The sequence below is a fragment of the Arctopsyche grandis genome, chromosome 5 (genome assembly GCF_051622035.1).
Source record: "Arctopsyche grandis isolate Sample6627 chromosome 5, ASM5162203v2, whole genome shotgun sequence".
NCBI lineage: Eukaryota > Metazoa > Arthropoda > Insecta > Trichoptera > Hydropsychidae > Arctopsyche > Arctopsyche grandis.
The window spans coordinates 21,953,611-21,972,308 of NC_135359.1; the positions used below are offsets into that span (position 1 = coordinate 21,953,611).

General features: G+C 33.4%; 1 protein-coding gene across 2 annotated transcripts in view; it reads right to left on the reverse strand.

Moving 5' to 3' along the window:
• LOC143911652 (uncharacterized) overlaps window positions 1-18,698 on the reverse strand; it is a 115,680-nt gene that overhangs the window by 4,078 nt on the left and 92,904 nt on the right. For both annotated transcript variants that reach the window (XM_077430632.1, XM_077430633.1), the window contains one exon: window positions 7,749-7,799. In XM_077430632.1, coding sequence (XP_077286758.1) covers window positions 7,749-7,799 — 51 coding nt within the window. The remainder of the gene's footprint in view (window positions 1-7,748; window positions 7,800-18,698) is intronic.

Genomic DNA, 18,698 nt, shown 5'->3' on the forward strand with positions numbered 1-18,698 from the left:
ACATTTCCCTTCGATCACATCCATCGCTTACGATGATATATGGCGCGTACCCCTTCCGAATTTATTCGCAATTTAGACTCGCGCCCGTCCGTTGATAATTTGCTCGATTTTTTAATATGGCCGATGTCCGTATATTGTATATGATTTTTTTTTTGGCTAAGGCGATTAGTTTCGTGGACGCTCTTCCCCTTTATTCGTCACGTCAGAGTTATCTGCAAACGATGATTTATCGGCGATGATCGCCATCGTGGATAAAATTTGCCGAGAAATCGCTAAATTACGACCGACGCGACGTGCAAAATGGCGTTGCTATTGTTATCTTTATATTATACTAGTTTTTATTATATTATTCGCAACTTCTGTTAACGCAATATCTAATGCAATTTTTTTTCTAGATTAAATTCCATGCTACCATCAATATAAAAGATTAATTAATAAATTGTTTATTTTTAACTGTCATTTAACATATTTTTTTTTGCATTTTGCACTTTTAAGAGATTACGTTTTGGCAACCTTTATAAAAAATAGTGCATATATGTTACATTCCAAGTGTATATTTAGTTTGTTCATGAACATACTAGTTTATTCATACACGAACCAATCTGGCCAGTTTTAAAGTACAAATTGACAAACGAACTAGTTTGTTAATGCACAAACATAAATATAAGTATTCTTTTTATAATATAAGTATGCTTACCCTGGGTTGCAATATTTTTAATACTGGCGAAAACGGGAATTATAGCAACGTTATGTACACAGGATTTCACATTTCAAATAATTGGCGCTTAAAAATCTCAAAAGTTTTGTGGCACTTGGTGAGTTTATTTGAAGATATTAATATTTAGATAAAATTAATATTTCGTGTATGTTCATGAACAACCTTCTCGTTCTCCGACGAAAGACTTAGTCTCTTTGACTGTATTCGTTGGGGGGTGGTGGCCTCATGTTGAGGACTTAAGGGTCAAATTCATTGACTTTAAAGCGGGCTTAGAACAAACTATGTAGTATGTTCATGAACGAACCGGAGAGAACACCTGGTCTGTTGTATTTGTATGTAAGTAAATACATATACAATATATACTACATTCAACACAAACACATTTTTTTTGCATTTTCTGTTTCGAAGAGGTTACGTTTTGGTAACTTTTATAAAAAATTGTGTATACATGATAATTATCTTGATTGTTTTTCCGGAAGTGATCGTTTTCGGTAGGATGTGTCCTCGGGGTAATGGCGATCGAAGATAGAGAGAGCATCGAAAAATAAAGCAATCAAATCTACATCGAAGGATGATTGATTGTGGATGCCTCCCAATAAATCTCGTGAGCGCTAAGTGGTTATTTAATCGTGCCGGGAGCGAAAGGGTTGAATCCGTGGCGCGTGCCGCCGCGTGCCACATCACTACCTGCCACGCCTTTTGTTGCTCACACGAGCTACTGAAATTCTTTATTTTTTACCTATCTCTATACACATCGAAAAAAAAATCAACATCAACTCATTCTTATTATAAATGTAAGAAATTGATAAAAATTTTCTCACTGCGGAACGTGTTTGTAACGATCAAAACATAATTAATTTTCACACTGTAATTTATTTCCCGAGTGTACTCGTAGAGTCGTAGGTATGAGTAGGTAGGTCATTCAGGGGGGAGAGAAAAAATTTGTAAAATTTAATTTCGGATATCGAAACGCAATTAACATGTTATTTACAACATCGGTCACGGCGAACCGACCGAACACGAAATGAGATCGTTAGCGCAATTTACCATAATTGATATTTTAGGCACGGCTTATTCGAGTGTTAATGAAATTTTAATATGCGCGTTCAAATGTCGATGGGTAAAAACTATGGAAAAATATATTTTTTTCTCCGCGAATTTGCCTGTGCAACCTCAACGTATTTAATATGTTATAATGTTCTTTAATCGCATTTTAATTAACTTCCTTTATTATTTGTTCTTTTTTTGTTTCTCATATAATTCAACCATACGGTAATTTGACTACACATTTCAATTGATAAAAAATACTTACGATAAAACGTAGGTATACCTTGAGAAAATTCGACGTACAACAATGTGATTTCTTTAAAAATATATAATATAAGGAGATCAGATTTCGTCAGATGTAAAAATGCGGTCTTTTATGATTAGTTGCCTATTTTTCTATTTTTCATTATGTATTACCTTGATGTTTCACACGAATTCCTCAATATATATATATATATATATATATATATATATATATATATATATATATATATATATATATATATATATATATATATATATATATATATATATATATATATATATATATATATATATATATATATATATATATATATATATATATATATATATATATATATATATATATATATATATATATATATATATATATGTACATATATCAATGAATTAAAAATCAATGAATTTACGAAATTAAATTTTAGTCCGAAAAACCGTAAAATTTTGAAGAGATGATTGACCTGAATTTATAACTATTCAAATGAGAATTTCCAATTTTTTACTATACTTAAATCTTAGATCTTTTAATTACAAGCAGAAAGTAATTTATTTCTTTATTAACCAGCAGCATAGACCAGTCGTTAGCATATAATGCTTTCGAACAAAGTGAGCACCGGTTGCTCCTGGCCATAACTTTGATATATGACTCCAGAATGATCGTTTGCCAATTTATCTGATTTTCATTGAAACGGTTTCAAATAGTAGACAACCCATTTCTCGCAAAATTTCGAGTTTTTCATCTCGAATTTCGCTAATTTTTATAAATGCTGGAAATTTGTCTATATATGTATATCTCTGTGGAACGATGTTTGTATTTGCCTTGTATATTAGTTACACTACTTCTATACAATGTTTAACGATAGATGTCGTATTTAATGCAAATATACCTGTTTATAAATTTAATAATTCTTAATCGTTATAGCATACTCGTCGCTTTAGAGAAATATGTTAAGATGAGTGTGCATGATTGATTGAAATAAAATAAAATATAAAACTGGACCGTACTTATGTCTTAATCGTTAAAACTGAGAAAATCGTATTTTCAATACGTGTAAAAAATACAAATTCGTTCTTGAAAAATTAATTCGTTTTAGGTGCACAATCAATGTACGTTAAATAATAAAAATAAACATTTCATTATATCAAATATGGAAAATCCAATCTGATCATAGAGGCAGCGTGCGTCATACTTCATTTTTTTTATTTTTATTAAACATACGTATCCATCAAAATATTTATATGCAAAAAAAGAGTAGTTTAGAAGTGATAGATTACCCATTATATTATTATGCAAATAGACAAGCTATTAGCACCCACTTACATGCATATCATATACTATTCAAACATGTGTACAATGATCTGAAAAAAGTCACCCCATTTAAATTAATCGCTCATAAGACACGATTAGATAAACATCACACTACCATTGTACATACAAGGGGAACTTAACCCTTTCGCGACAACACACCTCTCCACTGCATATTCATCGCAGGTAAATTAAGGCACGCGCCGCGGCTTTTGGGCTGCCTCTCTCTATCACCATTTTTTGCCCGTGTTGTTGTTATTTATTTATTTATTATGTATTCTAACGTAACCCCTTCCTTATAACGCGTGTAATATAATAGTATAATGCGCGATACCTCACATTATGCGCGCCCTTGTGGGGAAGACGAGAACAAAAAAAAAAAATACGAAAAAACGACACGCTAGTTTGTCGTTACCTGTGAATAATGATGCGGGGTAAAAAAGCGCTTAAGGTCGTGGTGAAACACTTTAAATTTCAAAAGGGTTGAATAATAGATACACCAAGGGCTGCATAAATATATACATTTGAATAAAATGGGGCGCGGGGAGTGCGTTTGTTTGATCGCATTTCAAAAGGAGCACTTCATGGAGAATTGAAGATACACTCAATATAAAAATAGTGTACATATGTATATATAATATGTATGTATTCAATGATCAATATCAATTTAAAACAAATGAAAAAACTATCAACGTCAGAACATCTCATCGACTACCTACTCAATTGAGGCAAGTAAATTATTTCCGTAATTCAGAATTTTCAATTAAAACTATTAATTTAAAATAAATTAACACGCCAGCCGAAATCGATAATTTATTACACGTAAAATAATAATAACAAAAAATAATAATACAGCAGCGTTATTTCAATTATATGTGCGCGTTGATATCACTCGAAGCTTTTCGGTCGCAAAAAATTACGTATAAATGCATTTTTAATCTATATTTAATACGAAAATATTGCCAGAAAGAGACACAAGATTACGCAGAAGTAGCCAGCGTAATAATAATAATAAATAAAGATGAGAAATAAATAAAAAAAACCCACAAAAGTATCATTACTGGTATGAAAGTAGCACGGATTGGTTCATATGTAACTCTAAAGAGGCCGGATACGAATGCCGGATTACTCAATTCTTACACACACACGTGCATATGTACAAATGCTAATTTGCCTACATTTGAACATCAGATCAGTACTGGCTCAGATGGAGATGCTGCGGTATGAGATTACGTCACAAAAGGACTTCAAACTGGACGCTGATCTCAAGAGAAATCACATACATACATATATACAAATTTCCAATATTTTAAATGCCAGTCATTGCATATTAGGATTCGCCTACGCGTCTACGCTTCTACAGGATGCTTATAAAGTGTGTATTTGAAAAAAAGGATAATTTTAAAGTTAAATTTCATTCGGACGTACTTATGTACATATTTATTGAAAAGTGTAACGTCATTCATATGTGAGCTCGTCTAATGAGTTTCCCACACAGCTTGTAATGTAATAACGGTTATTTTTGAAGCCGGCTCTCATATATCACCGGCGCATTATTTCCAACTTATTTCGTGATTGTTTTCTTTTTGCGCACACAAATTTCTACCACTTACGAGAGGCCGGCTCATTCTCAATCGGTTCGTCTTCTTTTTTCGTACGTTTTTTTTGTTCCCTTCTGGTTGTGGTCTTTTCGCGATGTTTGAGGAGTGTGGTGATATTGCGTTTTGTGCTGGTGTGTTTATACGAAAATTTCCCATAAAATGTTCCGCTACGACTATGGATGTGTAGTTATTTTTTTTTGCTGTGGGTCGGCTACTCGGTGTACTCTGTCGGGTAAGACGAGTTCTGAATGTATAATGCTTCAAATTTCCTTACTGTCAAAGCGGACCTGATTGATATGTGTGCATTTCGGCGGTCAAAATTTTATTTTTACGCATCCCTTCTTTGCGTTTTGTTTTACAGGGGACGATGATTCGGCGTAAAGCATGCCTCTGAGCTTCCCAATAATTTTCCATTAAAATGGACGACTTTTATTATAAAAATCCGATCCAGACTAGATAACTTAAAAAAATGTTTTTCCATAAATTTTGAAATATTTAACAATAGTTTGCAATGTATGTATGTAATAATGAACATAATGAATATTTTACAAAGTATGAAACTTCTGTATAAAAGTCAAAATATTAATACTACCGTATTTTCAAAAAGAATGAATAAAATCCACCGAGTACTAATTTAGCCTATTGAGATATTTTATTGATTATATATTATTAAGTTTGAAACTTTATCAATGAAGGAGTCAAATTTAATTAAGAAGATTAAAATAACCCATTTAAAGCATGATTTTCTCAAATTACATATGTTGTAGTATTAGAATTAAGTCCATAAAAATTCAAAAAAATATTTCGAATTTTAGAAAATCGCATATAAAATATTCTACATACATATCTTGAAAAAAAAAGTTTATTCAAAATCTTTCAGCTGAAGTTACAGTAAATATTTCATAATGTATGGAGAAAATTGTGTGTGTGTGTATAAAGTGGCTTTTAGCGGCAAGGCGAAATTCGAGACTTGGACTTCGGTCGCCGTATGAGGGTCAGTGGCGGCTCGTGACGTCTTCTGTCGATATTTACATGAGGGTGAGGGGTGGTTTTAAAATATTCGTGGCGGATACATGTATAATGCAGCCGGAATACGACACCCGAATACTAATGGAGCAACTGGACCATTGTGGTACACACTCCCCACGGTTGATGATGGAAAAGGCTTTTCCGCATGACCATACACCTCTGGTAAGAAAACTCACCCTAGTTCTAGAACCGAGCTATTTAATTCAAGTACAAAGAGTCGAATTATATGTATTCAGTTAAATTAAGATATCCACACACATCATATGGGTGTATATTTATTATGCACGAGTATGAAATGTGTGTATGCCTTATAATGAAGAGAGGAGGGTGAAATCTTTTTCGGAATCAGATGCACAGTTGTCGGGAGGGTGCGAAAAAAGGGAGAAGTTTTTCCCGACGAGTTTTCTGACGATTTTCCCCACCGCTAGACGGCCGGCCGGACGGGTCCGGCCCGGTCGAGATTTTCATATTTTGTGAAAATCTGAATAACGGCCTGTGCTTTGAATGCCAAATCGGCTCAATAAAAATGTTACTCTCGACGATGACCGCCACGGTACTGTGAGCGCCGTCCATTCCGCACAAAATATTGTATTTTATACGTTTAAAATATATATAATTATTTAATTTAAAAAAAGTTTTTAATCAATATACGAGCACACAGCATATACTATTTATTTTTAATTATACAATAATAATCAATGTCTTATGCAAATTTAATTTGAATTATAATCCGTAACTAAACTATACGATATTTTTTGCGTAAACACAAATTAAGGAAGGACAAACTATACATGGGGCAAGGCATTTAAGTGTTTTGACTTTTATTCAATATATAATTTCACATTTCAATAAGTTTATTATAAAAAGATTCAAATATGACATATTTTAAAGCCGTTTTAACGGTCGAAGAAGTCAACTTATAAAACTCTCAACATGAGCCGCCCCCCCTCTCCAACGAATAAACCCTGAAAGACCCTGTTGTTGAAGAATTAGACGGTTGCCTATATTGCACCAAATCAACTGCACGTCACTGCTCTATTTTTATTTAAAACCCAAAATATTAAATGAGAGCTTCGTATGTAAATGTTAAAGCATGCATAACCAGTTAGCTGTCAGTCATGTACGCTAGCAATTTATAAATTAGCTAAACAAATAAAATCGAATTATTTTTGTAACCAAGATCGTCTTAATATGTTGCTTATAAAACCATTTTTAATCAATAAATATTGTACATTTCAGAACATAAATCGACGTGACTCGATTGTGAGACGCTAGCATACAAACGAGTCAATGTGCGACTCACAGGTGAGTCGCTGGCATACAAAGGGTTATTGAATTTTTTTTTGTCAGTGCTTTAAAATAAGCCGCGGCGCATTTTTAGTATCCGTTTCAATTTAAATTAACTTTTAATATAATATTAAATCGCTAATTTTTAAAAATGTATTTGATACGTATGAATTATATCATGGTAGATACTTTTATTTGATTCGGTAAACATATTTTCAGCAGATCGAAAATGCAACGCAAATCTTTTGGGCAGACTGCACCGGACTCTCGGGCGCCATAGCTCAACCGTGGATCGACTATGCTCTTTGCATATGAATATCGAATAAAAATGAATTTAAGGACGTGGACGAGGATATGCGCTGGATATCCACGAGGTGGATTTCTCCGATCCTCGGTCGTTTGTTATCTCCCCATTCACTGAGCGTATGTAAAAATATTGTAATGCGCCCGCATTGAAAATATGTAAGTTAAGTATGTAAATTGCATTTATAAAACTCACCGTTTGACGGCGGCGTCGACGGTGACTTGACCATTCTGCTGGGCGGAAGATCTGTTAAAGAAAAAAAAATCATTAGAATCATCATATAAAAATAATAATCATCACAAGCGAGTCAAGTGAGTATGACGAGCCCGTCTGTACCCATTCACATCGCATCGTTTAACGTTCATGTAAATAAGGTATGAATTTAATATGGAAAGTGTGGGTGGGGAGAAGGGGGAGGGTGACGTATAGGCGTCGCGACGTCCGGCGTCGGTTATCGGTCGTATTGAATATTAAATAATTCAGGGCGGCCGAAAGGGGGCTAGTTTGCGGGTCGCGGTCGTAACGCGGCCCTCAACTGTCACCGGCAACGGCTCTCGGGGGTCGTAAAAGCCGCCCAGACGCTCTTTATGCGCCCCTGCCGCCACAGGTATACCCTATATAAGCCCCATACTGTCCACTCTCATTCTTACACATGCATCTCAAGAAATAATTCACTAAATTTAAATATAATATTATTTGAAACTGCAGGTTTAAAGAAATTTTAGGGTTAACATGAAAAATATTAGCAACTAGTGGTTTTAATATAAATTTGTAATATAAGCCGCTTAAACATGGCTAATCTAAAAGTAAACATTGTATTAAATTTATTTGGATAATTTATTTTATTTAAATTTATTTGAATATTCATTTGTTCTTTTATTAAATTTAGCGCCCTGATTTTACGAACCAACAATAGTTACGTACAAAGTCTCTTTCGAAATTATTTACATTTACATTATTTACGTACAAAGTCTAGTTTTTAGATTGGCTTGAACGATAATTTAATTATGATGATTATTTATTTCAGTTAATATTATTTTAAAGCTTTTTTGAGCATATACATACATACATAGCTCGTTCGTGATAACTTGTTACATTTTTTCCTCAGATAGAAACGGTACACGTACATATTTTGGGTAGTATGTAAATGCTTGTTAAATAAAATGAAATGTGTTTTTTTTTATATATATATAATTTATATGTATGTATGATTATATAAAATGTGTATTATTCTTGTCTATTATGTGTATTATATATGTATTATTTGGCCACAGTGTCATATTGGGGTAACCTGTGGAAAAACTGTGGTTATACATATATTTATTAAAATAAAATAAAATTTGATGAGATGACAGATAACTCAGTACACATGGCATACAACCCATACTTTCATTCTATTAAAGAGATTTTATGCAATTTTAGTTTGATATATTTACACATAATATACATAATATATGTACAGTTTTGATTGGTATTTTCTACGTACATGAAAAACATGAATTAAATATAGTTAGTTATAGAAAAAAGATTCAACCCACAAAAGTAAAACTTAATGATTTTTTAAGTTATATTGTAAAAAAATAATTTGAATATTGTTCAAAAATATTCATAAAGTTGCGTTACTAAAATATAACTCATATGGGTTGGATTTATTTTACAAAATTATGGTAATATATTTTGTTGATAAGAATTTAGCTCTTTCGCTTAAAGTAAAAATAATTACTAATATGTAGCTATTAATTAGAGATAGTATTGAACAAAATGATAAGTAAAAAGTTTACGATGTATATTACATATGTATAGAAAATAAGCATTTCAGTAACTGATACTAAGTTTCAGTTTGCATTGGGCAAATATACATACAGCCACACATACTAACATTACACACACGCATTTTTTCTTAACCATTGAAAACGTGTGATCGATTTCAAGTTCGATTTTCGCATGGTCACAAAACTTCATCTATTATTCCTTCGTATACATAAAGAAAAATTGTAACAATCAAACAATTATATATGTACACATTTGTAGCTACTAGTATCAATAATTTTATAGTAAATTTACAGAATTAATTTAAAAAAAATGTAGTGTATATAAGTATATAGTGTATATATGTATATAGTTTGCATTGATGCGAAATGTCGGATAAGTAGATATGTAGATGGGGATCGTATCCGCCACAGTGGACGTGGGGGTTGAAAAATAATAGTACCGTGTTGAGAAGTGACCCCCTCGGGAGCCGTTTAAAGTAATACGACCCTAAAACACTGGTCAGTGTAGGACCACCGCCAGAAGGAGAACGGCCAAGTAGAGCTGGATGGGATGGGAGACGAGGGGTAGAAAAGACCTGACAAGAAAGGGGAGGCCCTAATCCGGGTCCGGGATCAGACTCCCACTCACACCTCGGCCCTGAATATTCGGGAGTCAATTAATTTCATCCCCGCCCGGTCCCACCTCTAATTCGAATTCAAAAGATACATATAAATGATATGAAAAATATATTTTCTCCACGTTTGCGTATATTGAGCGTGAAGGGTGCGCAATACGATGCGGGTGGTTGTTGGAAAAGGCGGAAAAAAATTGCTTTCGATACAAAAACGGACCGCGGTCATATGTGGGATGCGGCCGAAGGTTTCTTTTGAAATTAAATATTCAGTAGCACTTTGCATCCCAGACATTCTAGTTTATAGGCAATATTGAACGGCCATGATCTATCAGACCGTATTAGTTGACCGCGAGTGATACCTCTGCGAATTCAAAGGGTCGAGAACGTGTGCTTGAGGTTATTTATTCAGAAACACATGTAAACTCTTTCATTATCGGTTCTTCGGAATTAATAAAGCCATCAAATATGTTTAAATAAAGAAATATACAAACAACTATACTTCTTCATATTATAGCAAATATTTTTACTGTTCGTCATATCGAAGATTTACACAAAACATAGTCAACAGTATTTTGATGATGTAATTTAGAAGAAATATACACAATGAGTATGATTAGAACATATTATTTTTTTATATGAAAGTATATTTTTCTGCATTCCTTCGTAAATTTTCGGAATTCGTATAATTTTGCTTTGGCGAATGAGAGTTGCGATAAAAGCCCTCAAAGGTCTCTGGACCTTTCCAAAGCACGTTTGGTAATTATACATGTATTTGAAATTGCGGAAATTCATAGCGGAAAAACGAATTTGCTCGGCGTTAGAAGTTCGACTCGCTCCGATCCCTAGCAAATCCCGTCTCTGGTATATGTAAGTTCAGTACTCTGATATATGCAATATGAATAAAACTTTGTAATTTTAAGCCGAAAACTGTGGATTTGAATAGCGGCCATACATACATACATACATTAAAAAAACATTAACTTTCATATATGAGTCGTTATATTTGATTGTGGCGGAAGTCCAATTTTCAATTCCGAAAACATTGTTAATCACACAATTCACACAAAATTAAAACACTGTGACTTAATTCACAAATTGTTATCACTGATTTTAATTCGATATGTCCAGAATTTCATAAAAGCAGAATTAACGTATTACAGGCCGCTGGTATTTTTTTACAATATTGTTATGAAGAAAAATTGACTTATACTACTTTCAATTATAACGCTGCTTATAAAGATTTCAATGAGAATTACATTTTATCAGAATTCCTTTTCTAACCAATTTAATATGTATAGAATAACTATATCAGGGAATGAATTTGATGCACGGTGGTTATTTTCAATGTGAAGTAATAAAAAATTAATTTTGATATCGTGCACTGTATCAGTTACAGGTGGCGCGTGAGGATCGCATTAAATATACAGCGTTTCAATTAAGCGTTGGCATTTATTTGGTGCAAACAGTGTATGAGTAATAACGTAATAAATAACCCCACCCACCCCCAAATCAAATGTCAGACATTTTGCATGCTACGCCCTATTATGATTTCAACAACTTTTCCAGGTAACCGCAGCTCTAATGGAATTATATATTGGATGGACGAATAAAGAATTAGCGGCCATTCGATTCTCACTCATGTATAACATATTATATGTATGTACGTATGTAGGATACATACCCAAGAGTTCCACGTACTGTGTTAAATTATTATAATTCAATAACCTTTTACGTGTGTACAATTTAAGTATGTATGTAGGTAGGTGGGTATGGACTCAGCGAGCTAATCACCACACGATCTCGAGTGCAAACAGATTAAATATTAAATCATCGAATTGTTCCTCTGGATTTTAAAGTCGTAAGTGAGTGCACGAAGCGGATGCCTCACTTTCATAAATGTCTAATGTCATAATGGACAAGTCTAAGTGCGACGAATAACCTGCCTCCTCTCACCATGCTCGCCAGCTGCGATAGGATGGATGGTGTGAGGGTATATACGCCATCTTGAGATGGCGTCTGCAAGTGTGCGAAACTGCAACACTACCGAAACCACCCCTTGATGTGGGGGGTGTGAGGGGAAATCTTCATTAATTATCGGGTGCTGCGATATCGTTTCATCCCCTTCCGATCCCCGTGACGTCTCCAGAATCATATATTATATTTTTGCAATCTCCAAACAAAAAAAGATAAATAATTTATCTTTTGACAGACTTGTTGTTTTTAAACTTGTTTTTGTTGGAAATATATAAAAAAAAATGGCAGAACTTTAATTGTAGTACAATATTTGTTATTTTACATTTATAATGCATCAGAACAATGTTACTATACTATAGCATATACATTTTAAGCGAAAATACTTCACTTCCTTTACTACCCTTAAGGTACCTAGTGCGGTTTAAAATATAATTAATTCATTTTTTTCAAACGTGCAAAAGAACTAAAATGTGTTGGCTGGCAGGAGGGTTATGATCTTGGGTGATTTTAATTCTAGGAGTGTGAATGTTACAAATGAATTAATTTTAATGTCCAAACTATTAAATATGTATCACTTGCATATGTATATGTATTTGTGTGTACGTGTATATATTTGTGTACATATGTGTATATGTTATTGTTATTGGCCAGGAAGGCGAATTGGGTTTACCTATTAGGCCTTCCTGGTATAAATATATAAATAAAATAAAAATACAACATTATTTATTCTGCTACTAATAACTAGTCACCGGAGCCTGAGGGGGCCGTGTATTGTTCAAATGTTGTAAATGCATTGTTAATGGTTTGCCGAACAATGTATAGCACTGGATAGCAATGGTGACTATCCTACCTCTATTAATAACTGACTGATATTAACAAATTACAAAATTCAACTTTAAGATATTGTTCAACATGTTCATGACTATCAGAAGATAAAATTCAGCGAATTCCTATTATGAAAGTGCATAGGTCAATCGCCTCTTACAAATTTTGATATTCATATACATACTTTATATGTAAATGAACTGCAAATTTTCAAATTTTGTATTTTTTAATCATATGAAAGTTTAACATACACTCATTCAAAATTCATCAAAAAATAGCACACGTCATAATTAAATAAAATACATTATACAAATACAAAAATAAATTTCAGGCCATAAGACAACGGTAAATACAACATAATACTCTAATCCTAAAAATGAATTCCAAGCCGAAGATTCCGCAGAAGGTTTTCACCTTCTCATCCCCTACTGTCGCAAGAGGGTTGTTCAACGGGACGAAAGTAACGCCACCCCCTAACGACCCTTAATGCAACGATAACTCATAATTAAGTTTCCGCGCCGCGTACGACGCCGCTATAACAATTATTATATTTTCGCAAGGGGTGTATTCCACCATCCCCCATTCCTTCGAGCGATGATTTGTAATTTCGACAACGACAGCGACATTTCGCTATATGTACGTGCACATGTGTATGAAACAATATTCACCGATGTTAATTCGTAAGGTATCTACCACGAAAGCCATTTTATTTTACGTCATGCACAATATGGTAGTATATGTATATGGCGGTAAGGGTGGGAGTGAGGGGTCGTGAGGCGGACGGGCGTAAATAATGAAACGGCTTTCTTATGGTCGTAAATGAAACTTTGATAACTTACGTAGGTGGCTGCTAAAGCTCGCCCTACCTACCTATTATAGAAATACGCATGCGAAGGACCAAGAGGTCCTCCTCCTTGCTGCTTTAACAATTAATAGTCGCAACTGTCGTAACCACACGGTGTTGCTTCGTTAGTATATAATAAAGGAAGGACATATGATCCTTTTATATAACAAATATAATCGTTCAATGAAAAATTGTGATTTTATTTTATTTTAATAACTAAAATACAAACAAATGGAAAAAGCTATGCATTGAGGATTTAATTAACTGACATATTATATATAAATAAGAAGTTTCGAGTATGTTTTAATATCAATGAAACATATTTAAAACGAGTTCGAATTTTCGCATGATCACAAAACTTCATCTATTGTTACTACGTACATATGTATGTATATGAAGTAAAAATAATTACTTGATTATATTCCCGCAAATAATTGCTCTTAAATTTATGTGCTATAAAATGTATGTTATATTGTATGTATTTGCGAGATTTTTTTATTTCTTTATATTAAAAATGTCAGTATAATTTGTATAATGGATGCACTTTTATGGTCTATGACGTAGATGGACGTTACTGGGCAAGGAAATGAGTCTATTGGCTATATACATATGTACATATGTAAATTGTTATATTTCAGTGTGAATTAGAGGAAAAAAGTTTATTTAATAAAATAAATAATAATTGTCGTTAAAATATAATTAATGTTTTGAACAGAATATGATTTGATTCGTGTTAATGTTTTATTACACCAATTCTAATTATGTATATGTATATTTTAGTTGAAAAATTTATTCTTATTACATTTAAGTGTATAAAATATTATTTGCGAAATGATTATCCAAAATTGCGCTTTTAATTTGTTTATATTAAAAAACGTACACACTTAAGTATGTATGTTTGAAAATGAATTAATTTACCACGAATGAAATAGTAAAGACAAAAGAAAATTGAAATGATATATTCATACAAAGCAATAGACGAAATTTAGTAGAGCATAAAATGTATAGAAATTATTTTATTGTTTTGTGTAACGTTTCTATTTAACATTTAATATTATTTTGTGAACTGTGCGTTATATGGAAATGACTTATATACATATTTAATATTAGAAATTACTTTGTTAACAAACGATATACATTTTAATACAACAAGAGCAGTCAATTTATTTTATAAAACATGCATTGGAATAAAAATAAATAATGTACATATGTAATAAAATGCGTAAAAGTATCGCACACTAGATATAATGGCGCAAAACGGTTGCCCAATGACATAATTTAATTTCCGGTAAATTGAACTCACCACGGGAAAAATAAAACAAAATTTCCCACTTAAGTCTATTATACATATTATAAATAGTAAAACTTTCAATGTACAATCTAAGTCAATCGAATGATATAATAATATACAATATACGTATTACTCACTGTAGGCCTTGTACGCCTGTAGACTGATCATGTTGATGTCGACTTGATTATTATTGTTTTCAGGCGGTGGTTTCACGTTGAGCTGACTTCTGATCTTGCACTTGGCGACCATCTTGTGAGCGACAAGCACTCAAAGTGTTAAACCAAGAAATTAATGTTATCGAACGTCGCGTAAAAACTTTGAATACGGCGGGAGCCCTCGATCACACATATGTTATTCGCTTGACACCCCGTTCGGGAATAAAAGGGTGGACGTGTGTTTGGCGTTCTGATGCTCTGCACCCCTCTCACCCCTTCATACCAGCATCTCTCTCACACCATACACACCCCGACGAAAAAAGGGAGAGAGACACAGAATCGGAGGCGCGAAATCAAACTTTTACCCTCGAATCGAAACCGGATATTATTTGCGATTTTTTTCATTTTAATATAAATAATTCATAGAACGAATGACGCTGCATTAGTATGTTAAATTATTCTAAATATTGTGCAACGGAAGTCGTTGCAAAATATTATGAGCGATTGATTGCTACTTTGATAATTGCTTCGTCTAAAAATCTATTGAAATCAACGCAAGTTGATTTCAAGTTAGCGCTATAAATATTAGAGCGTTTTGTACGTACCAATTAATGTAAATTATTCAAATACGCCATTAATTAGATGTAAAGCGCATTAAAAGATATATCTTTGTATCTGTTAAAATTATTACACATATGTTAATATAGCGGATTGTGTTGTTGTTTTTTTTCTTCAAATTCTACTTTCATTGTTTCAATATAATTTTCGAATTATAAATAGGTGCAAAACTATTTTTTACGACTTAGTATGTAAATTTGAAATTTGTTGAATTTAATATCAAATCTTATTAATATGACAGACGGTCGACTAAATGTTAAAGAGTGTGATGCACATTTAGACGAGACGCGAATTAAATATTTATGAGCTCTAAAAGAAAAAAAAAACGCAACCGAAATTTCAACCGTCGCAAAACGATGGCGAATCGTTCGAAAACAATTTTTAAAGCGATATTTTTACGTAAGCAACCCCTTGCTGAAAATCGAGAATCGAAAAAAGGTTTCCAACGCGGCAGGTAGGGTCGTCTTGATTTCGCAATAAAAACTACCCCTACCGCCAGGCGCAGTACGAATTTCTGGAATATGTGTGTATGCGTACGATTTTTTTGTGAAATTCTTTGTTATTTTTGAGAAATAATAAAAGGCGAGGGGTGGCGGAGGGGGTTGGGTCCTAACAGCACGCCACCAACTGCCGGGGTCCTTTTTTTTGTGAATTTTATGCGTTTTTTAGGCGTCGGCCATTATTTTCCACGTACCTGGGCGCATTTTTTTCGCATTAACTAGATCAACCGAAAAACACATTTAAAAGCTGCTTAATTTTATTCGTTTTTTTCGTATCACACACACATACATACGGCCACCTTATGCGATGTTGCGTTATTATTTTTACCTCAACCCCTATTTTACCTGCCGTTTTTTTCCGTGCTATTTCGACGTATTCTAGAATTTTTGTGCATTTTTACGTATCCAAGATCGGATAAGAGACCCGTCGCCGGTGTGAAGCTGCACATTGAGATGACAGCACAGGATAAAGCTTTCGAAAGACATAATTATAAATAAATTTATTCCGTCAACCCTAGTCCTAGGAAGGAGCATGCGTTTGGAAAGAGACAAAAAAAGTACGAATTTCTACATAGTATATAAAATTAAATTAAATGAACGTATCGGAATTGTACGATGCGGGCGACATACTATAGACTTTAATTGTTAATTGTGGGAATTTATATATAGGGTTGCATTTAAAATCAATCGTTAAACTATATGTACACATATTGAATGAAATTCGTGGTATACTGTTGTATTACATATATGTATGCCTGTAAATAATGTGAGTTTTGGCGCGTTATCTAAGCAAATCAACCTTGTAATTGGCTGCTAGAAATAGTTTATTTCACCCTTATAAGAGTTCCGAGAGCACAAAAGTATTTATCCGTATTTCGGCTTTCTGCCCGCAAAAACTAATTAAGAGATCATTCGGTGCGGAAAATTTACTGCAACTCGACCGAAAATAATGGCGGCTGAAAAATCATTGCCGTGTTTATTTCGGTAAATGCGCCGCTTAATTATCGATTTACTTTTCAAGAAATAAAATGGCACACTTCAGTACGTCATTGAATTTTTTTCTGAGAATTTACGGTGATCTTGTGATTTTGATTATGGGATTTTTTGGAATGAGTGTTTGTATTGTGACGTTTGCGTATTATTTATAAGGGCTTATCGGCAATTAAACGTTCGCCCATACGTCTGCGGTGGCTTTCGATTAAGGTATTTGTCATATTATTGCCGGCCGTTGACGTTTTTAGTGGTGCGAGGCCTAGGCACGGTCCTGTACACCAGCGCCGGACATCTGTACACAATATATTATTATTGCACTGAAAGGGAAACAATTAACAAAAGGAAAGGGATCCTAACACACGATCTTATATGTGTGTACATACGTACACACACACAAAAAACATATATTTACTCAAAATAATTTTGGAAGGCGATATTTGACGTATATTCGACTACTAAATATGTAGCTCAAAACGGGAAACAAAAGGTGATAATATGAAGATTGCGAATAATTTTTTCAAGTTTTTTATCATCATCATTTATGTACAGCCATTATAAATAAACTTCTGAATTAAGGCCTCTTCAACACACTCTCTGATCTCTGTTTTATGCAAGTCGCATCTATCTCATCCCAAATTTTTTTCTAATTACATATCTTCTCTATGTCCATCCTTGCACCCCTTTAAATTCTCTTAGGTACTATTCAAGCACTTATTTTGTCTATGTAGCTACCTAACTCTTCTTTACTATCTCCAATATACAAAATAAGTTTTGTATTCGAAGTCCCATTTTTGAAAAATTGTATCAATTCAACCAATACGGTTATTAATATTATCATGGCCCGGGCCTCGGGGGGAAAGCCATGGCTCTAGCCCGGAGGACCAGCACCGAGATATTTTTTTCCAATTTGACGAGGAACCGTTTGAATAAAAAATGAAATAAATTGCCGAACTCTGGTAGGAAACGATCGAGTCACAAATATCCAAGTCTGACCAAACGTATTGCAGAAATATTCAAAATAAATTATTTTTAATCGAGGTCAGCCCAAAGCTTGAATCCGGGAACCTATCGGTGGTTATCATTAACGCAATCAAGGAGCTACACTGCTGGCTAAATATGAATAAAGATGAGTGTTTGTTTATTGGTCTGCTATGCAAATATATGTAGGTAATTTTTTTTCAATGTAGAACCATAAAATTCATTATAATTTTTTTCTAACCTTATGCAGTTTCTGAGAAAGTTATATTTCTTTTACATTTTATTTATGAAAAATTCAGGTTTGGGCAATTCTGCCCGCGTTGAAATAAAAGTGTGTTTAATTTACATTCAAGTTATATGATAATTTTTACCTATATGATAAATATTCGAAAAAATAGCAATAAAAGTTGCACAACTGTATTGCACATTTTGCGGTAAGCAATTCGCGTTGTCCTGATCGATAAAAATCCACTTTTTCGACATAAATTAGACACAGCCAATGCCAAACAGCGACCAATCAGCGTACGAACAATTTGCTGGAAGTACTCAACAACACATTTCAATGTCTTATGTCATACGTT